The sequence below is a fragment of the Centruroides sculpturatus genome, unplaced genomic scaffold (genome assembly GCF_000671375.1).
Source record: "Centruroides sculpturatus isolate CEXI.00-Female unplaced genomic scaffold, Cexi_2.0 scaffold167, whole genome shotgun sequence".
In the NCBI taxonomy this organism is placed as follows: domain Eukaryota; kingdom Metazoa; phylum Arthropoda; class Arachnida; order Scorpiones; family Buthidae; genus Centruroides; species Centruroides sculpturatus.
The window spans coordinates 1-7,739 of record NW_019384372.1 but is presented as its reverse complement, the minus strand read 5'-3'; the positions used below and the strand labels follow the sequence as shown (position 1 = coordinate 7,739).

At 33.0% G+C, this 7,739-nt stretch overlaps 1 protein-coding gene across 1 annotated transcript; it reads left to right on the top strand.

Moving 5' to 3' along the window:
* Positions 1–1,659: 1,659 nt before the first annotated feature.
* On the top strand, positions 1,660–5,612 carry LOC111615024 (protein limb expression 1 homolog). Its single transcript, XM_023356401.1, has 4 exons — positions 1,660–1,892; positions 2,583–2,746; positions 4,619–4,759; positions 4,826–5,612. The coding sequence occupies exons 1-4, from the start codon at positions 1,715–1,717 to the stop codon at positions 5,228–5,230; spliced, it is 888 nt and encodes a 295-aa protein (XP_023212169.1). The 5' UTR covers positions 1,660–1,714; the 3' UTR covers positions 5,231–5,612.
* Positions 5,613–7,739: the final 2,127 nt, after the last annotated feature.

Sequence of the window (7,739 nt, the reverse complement as noted above, 5' to 3'; positions counted from 1 at the left end):
TGGCAATCATGTTACAGAAATTCTTCTTTATAATATACCATCAATCTGAATTAGCCTAGTTATTCTTTATTGAATCATCATCGATTCGATGATATGATTACTTTTGGAATTAATAAAAACTAGATAATGCTAAATGATCATTGTATAAACAATTACTACAATGAAGTAACAGAATTATTTTTAAACAACTCTATTATTTCTTAGAGTACATTCAGAACAACGTAGTTTAGTCTGATCAAACGTTACATCTTCCTTAAAAGGATAAATAATCGTTCCACAATTTCATCCCACATGATCGTCTCTGGTTTAGACATTAAAAACAAATTAAATCTATCTTTGCTCGGAAACTAATCCCATTTATCTAATAACATGTATAATATTTGAGTGTGGGAGTTCCAGATGCGCAGACAATCCAGCCGTGTTTTCACTCCACCCTTACCTTACAACTATTTACACCTGGCTTTTATAGCTGGACGCACCCTGTATATAATGATGAAAGAACCAATGATACTTAACATCGTAGCCATTCTGTTCGAGTTTTCACTGTATACTTCAGTGACAGGAGCATGGGAAAGGTCAGATCAGAATACGTGACCTTAACATTTTATCTTCCTCATTACCTATCTGTCGGAACTTTAACCACCGTTTAAACCAATTGGGGATAACACACACTTTAAAAAAAGACAGCTTTTTTTCAATAATAAAAAAAATTCTCTATTTTTGCTCGTGTTAGAAACCGGATGAAAGTAACCACGGACTAAAAAGCGATATAGCGAATTTATATAGTTACTTATAAATTTAAATGAGACGAGATACGAAATAAAAAGTGTTGCTTTAATCAACGCAGCTAGCAAGTAATTAGTTGTCTTATCCTGTATTGTCATGTAGTGTTATCCATCATACTTCTGCACCGTCCTTGATTTGCGAATTTTCCTTATGATTGGTTTTCTGTTCACATAATACCCTCCAATGTGTGTCCAATAGATAAGCTTAGTCTTGCGATGATTGATACGTTAGAAAATGAATCCACCCGTGCATTGTACAGATTAAATCTACCCCGAGCTGTTTTTTATACTTAAAATTTTTTTTCTGATATCTAAAATTCGTTTTAAAATGTATCAGATTGTTACTAAACTCAAACCGTATCACTATTTTGCAGCTGTTAAAGATTTTATTAACGAATACGGCTTTTTTTTCACTCAAATAAAATCGGTATTCGCAACGTGACGCGTTACCGTACATACATATATATATATTTTTTTTTGCTTTTCCTTTAAAAGTATCAAGTTCGAAATCCCTTTGCCATACTTAAATATTCTTTAGCTAATTAATTATCTTTTCTTATAGTTTATCATTAAAAATTTCGTAAAAACAGATTTCCGAACGTAAAAAAAAAAGAAAAAAAAAACTCTCGTCCTTGAACTTTTACCAACGTCGAGAACCCGTTACGATGGAAGCGCCATCTGTCCACTGCAACACAAATTTCTAAAAATTGTAGATGAATAATAATTAAAACTTATGAAAAAGTTAAAATTATTCTTTTGAAAATATATAATAAATTTTAAAAAATCTTAATAACGATAAGAAATGAAAGATAGAGACGTTGAAAAGAAGGATTGCGTTAAAAATCTGTGGGCCCAGACAGGTGACCGTCGTCACTGGCAACGAGGCCACATTTGACCCAAGGCAAGACGGGAAGTCTGTGCTGCTGGAGATGCAGTCGACAGGAATTTGGACTTCAGATTCTCCCATGACATCGACAATGGAGTTATCGAATCGTCAGACATCCACAACGACATTATTATTATGGGCATTTCAAGATCTATCGAATAATAATAGTTACTCGTTAGCATTATACAGACAATTATGGAACAGATTGAGAAAACAGAAAGGTGAGTCTGATTTAAAGTGTTGCCAAATAGAATCACACATTTATTTATTTTTCTTAAATTAAACTCCCGCGAAACACATTGCATTACTTCACATTACCGGAGCAATTATGTTTTTAATTGCTAAGTATACGGCGAATGTGGAATATTTTGCATCCGGACGCGTTAAAGGGGTTGACTACGCGCGTGCTTCATTAATTACTATAAAATATATACATTTTTTCGGATTTAATTTGGTTATGGAATGGAGCGCATCATTACATCTGATAGCGATAGAAATTTTTTGATACAAAACAGGCACTAATTTCCAAACGGGATCCGTTTTTTCTCTCTTTTTTTTTCCTCCTCTGTTATGATGGATCACAGTAGGATTACGGTCTGAACGGTCACATTTCAATTAATACCCTGAAGCAGTACAAATACTGTACATAGTGAACAAAATGAATTAAATTATTCTAGATCAGAAGAAATACATTCGCTGAACTATTATTAAGAGATGATGTTTGTCTGTACACTATAATATGATATGCTAATACTCTTGTGATTATAATGTCCTCGTCTCTTTAGGGTATGTCTATGTCTGTTATAACGGAGACACTGAAAAATTCATTCGTACGATTCGTCCCGAAAAATATTTGTTAAATTATATACCGTATATCTTTTACTAATAACGAAATAAACACCTATTTTCAGTCAATGTGGTGGAAGCGTTGCAAGAATTTTGGCAGATGAAATTGGCCAGGGGTGCGGAACTGAAAAACGGTGCTCTTGTCATATACGAATCCGTACCATCGTCTAGTCCTCCATATGTCTGTTATGTAACCCTTCCAGGTGGCAGTTGCTTTGGATGTTTACAGGTAGGTCTGTTCATTTAATTTTAATGAAAATATATTATATCCATAAATATCGAATCATATACACGAATTATAAAAGTAACTTTTTAATAAATTAGTAACGGGTGCATATACATTTAAAAATTAATTAGTTTAAATGGCGTAGGCTTTTATCTCCGGCATTTTCGATCCCATTCACTTCCAAATTGAGAGATAACACTTTAGACATCGAGATACGATTGATGTGTGGGTTTTAGGTCATTTCTGTCTTCTAAGAAGTCGTTTCCGCTTGATCTAAGAGAAAAGGGAGGGGTAGGATGCTCCATAAACTAACAACTGCACTGATTTCTCTTTAGACGTGACTGCACAGACAATGAGTGCCCCTTTCAGAGGTCACACAACACCCGAGGCATCTGTCGTTTGTTTAAATTCTTCTATCTTTTGAATTTTCCGTATATGTTTATCGATCCTTAATGTTTTGATCGGGTGAAATATATTTCGATTTACTCAACCGATTTGTTTTTCTATTTCTGTCGAATTTTTCAGTCGAACAGTAGTTTAAAGAGTGGATTAGGGATCTATTGTCCCGTTCACCTTTCCCACGTTAAAACCCCCACCCTCTCAAGCCCTACGGGTTGACTGTGTCCGTTCTCACGCAAAACCTGCCACTCCTATATTTAACTTTTGTATCAGTTTCTTCGAGTTCGAGGTGCGAAATTTTGAGGGGGAAAAGTAAAAATAAAAAGCTCATCTAAAGGAATCTACGAAAGCCTAACTCATTTGCTAATTTCTTCTCTCTGTTGAACTTTGCATTCTAATTGTATTTCTGATTAAAATAACAGTAAAGAAGAGATCGTGTAATTACTATAAATCATGATTTCTTTTTTAAATTAATCTTCGTTTCGATATAGAAAAACTGGTTTGTCGAAGTATTTCCCATCCTCTTTCCAGGTAGGCGAAAAAGTATAGCACAGGTGGACGGATTTATACTGCGGATAGTCACTACAGGTTAGTTCTATCGTAACAGGTCCATCCGGTTTTTACCGGCTAGACACGTTGTCTCAATAAGAAGTTAGTACAAAAGCAAACCCCACTTTCACCCCCTCGTGTTTTACGAATCGTTTCATCATCCTAAAAAAGTTCGAGCCACCGATCTTTTGTCAGAGCCGTAACCGTTTTCACTTGTACAAGAAAAAATGGGCCCCAATCAGACCGTTTACCAAACTTTATAGAGGTTTCCAATTTAGCTAAGTCCGCTTTCATTGGCGACCTTTAAAAATGGAGCTGTTGGGAGTGCAGTTAGATACAGAATCAATAGGCAATAGATAGAACTTGTTAATTTCGAGGGGTGGGATGAGTAAAATCTTTCAAACGAAGGGAGGAGTAAAGGCAGTTGAAGGGTAATGGGTAGCTCAATGAAGGTAATGCACGTTAAGGGGTTTAATGTTTAACGCTAGAGGGAAGGGCTTGCCGACACCAACTATGGAAAGAGAAAAGAGAAGGTTTTTCTTGCGAAGTTGATGTAAATAATTGGTCGTGGAAGATTTATTACATAATATATCAACCACTAACCCGTAATTAGACTGATGCCTGTGCGTGCCAGTCAATGCAATTGATGTATTGCCATAGCGAGGTAGGCAGGAAGACGTGAATTCGACCTGTTTTGATACGATATTCCCGTACTCACCGTACATAACGATGACAATTTTCATCGTCTCTGGAAATAGTTGATGTCAAACGGTCCTTTGCCTCTTTCTCATTTGCATAAACAAATAGTTTACATGTGGCAAACGTTTCTCGATTTTTTTTCCTATTCGAAGATGTTAACTATTACCTTGTACATCTTAACTGTCGTTTCGATAATTATTAATTAATATTTATATAATTTAAATACAGAATTGCCCAACTAAGGCCGAAGCGAGAAGAAGTGCTGCTAAGATTGCTCTGATGAATTCGATATTTAATGAGCATCCATCTAGGAAAATCTCCGATGATGTAATAGAAAAGGCGATCGCAGAGGCACACGCATCATTTACTGTAAGTATATTTATATCACTCGTACACCCCTTCTTCGATTAATATTAACGACGATGATTTTATCAGGGAGTAGGCAGCGGCACCGATAGTGGCATAGATGCGTTCAGATTCATGTTAGAAGCCAATAAGGGGAGAACCATGTTGGAATTCCAAGAGTTAATGACGGTGTTTCAGTTGCTGCACTGGAACGGCAGTTTGAAGGCGATGAGAGAACGACAATGCTCTAGACAAGAGGTTATTGCTCATTATTCTCAACGCGCACTCGACGATGATATGAGATCTCAGATGGCTTTGGACTGGATCGCCAGGGAACAAGAAACTCCGGGCATCATTGGAAGAGAATTACTAAATTCGGAACATGAGTTAGAAATGGCTCGCCTGGCGGGGAAAGAACTTAGGTTTCCTAAAGAAAAAAGGGACATTTTAATGTTGGCTTGTAATCAAGTTACGACAATTAATGGCTTGAGTTAATTAATTTGGTTTCTGTACAGAATGTTATATAATTGGTCGAGTTTTTTTTTTTCATTTTTTTAATCAAACAGTCCCGAGTTTGTGATTCACCAGTTGATTTCTGGTGCTGCTTCGCTGATACGTTTTTAGTCATGTGATAAGTTTATCCTTCACGCTTTATTGTTTAGGTAGCATTTACTTCCGCGAAATACATGTTTATTTATACGCGCTTTTGTTTATATAAAATTCTCATTTTATGTATCCAGTTTGGTATGTCCCCTTTCGAAAGTTTGAAGTGTCTTTTTTTGGCTTTGCGAAAGCTTGTTTTCAATCGTCCAGAAGCAGATTTTTTTTGTGAATTTGTCTTAATTGGTCAAATAAATTTTGATAATGATTTTTTTAATGCTGTTAATATTATTATGTTTTTTAATAGCCGAAAATATTTAAATATTCGCTATTCTTATGAAAATTTCATTTTTCTAATAAAAAATGATAATTTTTGGAATTCAGGTAAATACTTAGATACTTGGATAATTTTCTCTATATAAAAATATGATTTTCTAACCTAACATACTACTTTTTTTTTTTAAACCGTAAAATGGCCTTTTTATGAAATTTAATTTGTATATATTAATTATAGCTAAATCTTTAAAAAAATTACGGCGGTTTATTTAATAAAAATATAAATCTGTACACATATTTAAAAATCTAGAATGAAATAAAAAAAAATTCAAAACTGAATACATCACTACACATAAATATTCAATATTTTGCATAAAATTATTTTTAATTTTCGATGTGAAGAATATTCAATTACAATCCAGATCGGAGATAATAACCACAAGTAAAACGTTTGGCACGCAGTTTTCACAAATAAATTCGTTATTAGTGTCGTGACTAGCATTTCTGAAGTAAAAAGGAAGCTGTGTTACATAAAAACAACAGTTTCTTTCCCTGAATTTGTTTATAGGAGTTAAAGAATTTTAAAACCGAACTAAACGCCAAGGTCTGTGACTATGACACAAATTTATTACAGTCATTAGACAATAATATAGGGTAGATGATGATGATGCTATTCCCAAGTGTTGCTCAGAGGCAAAACAATAAAATTGTCATTTACATAACGCTATGATAATATCACGGACATACAACAAACCAGTTATTCTGGTCATTAAGAGTGATGATGATCACATTGGCCACTATCTTTTTAACTTGCCAATCTAAATAGACAACTTTTGGCGTAGCATCTACTTTACTTTATTCTGTAAATAATCTGGACAAGTAAACGATACAAATTGCATTTTTATTTATTTATATGTATTTTTTTATATTCTAAGAATTATTATTTTCAAATAATATATTCGATGACTAGACAATTTTGTTAAAACTTAAATCTATAAAGACACATCAAGAGTCAATATAGTAAATGTTATAGCCATCTTAATTTGTATTTTAATGATGAGGATTTTTCAAATTTATATATATATGTATATGTAAAATACTTTATACAGATTATTCTTTATAAACGAATCAAAATAATGGTCAGAGTAATGATATGAATCTTTAAATTATACAAATGTTTTTAAAGATACAGTATTGCCCTTTAAAATATATGCTTTATACGTGATGATTAACATTATCATTAAGTAGAACGATTGATATTAATAAGGATAGAATTCTCGACGATTAATTAATATAATTTCTGAGCTGTTAGATCAAAACAATCTACTTAAAATTTATATAAAGTTAGAAAATTTGCAACAAACCATCTTTCAAAGCTTACTAAAAATGTACCTTAAGATATAATTATAAAAAACTGCTTAAAGTTTAATAAAATTAGATTCATCTAAGGTTAAATGAATCTAAACGAAATTTTGTTTTGAAAAAGTATTAATTTTAATTAATTATTTTGATTAACAATCTTATATTTGACTAATAATTAATTCAGTCAAAATAATCATATGTATTATTTATAGACACTAATGAAATAACAGTAAATTCAGTTTTACACTAGTTTAGTGGTCAATGAATTCTCATGCATTGAGGTCACTATTTTAGAACAGAATGGAGTGAAAGATAAGAAACAATGTTACGCCCCCAATTCTTGCGTGAAGTCAGATTGAAAGAATTTTTTGATGTATAATCTACTTTATCTTAGAAAAAAAAATTAATTCACAAAGTTTTCATGAATTTTTGAAGAATTAAACACGACACCACGATAGCCATTATTTATAAATATTATTTTCTGTCTCTGATATACAATATATTAAGTACAGTAGAGCATCGATTATCCGACTCCCGATCAACCGTCACATTGGTTAACCGACCGCGTTCTAAGTCGGCAAATTCAAATGTCCGCTAGTGATGTGTCGCTACAGTATTTGGCTAGTTTAATATTATTTTTGTTAAATTTTTGGTGTTTTAGCTGGCAACATTAGCTCGACCATGAAAGGGATGCCAGTATTTAAACGAGGCTTAATTTTCTAATTATCAGTGGTTGTTTGTTTTGTGAGCAATAAAATAATTTAAA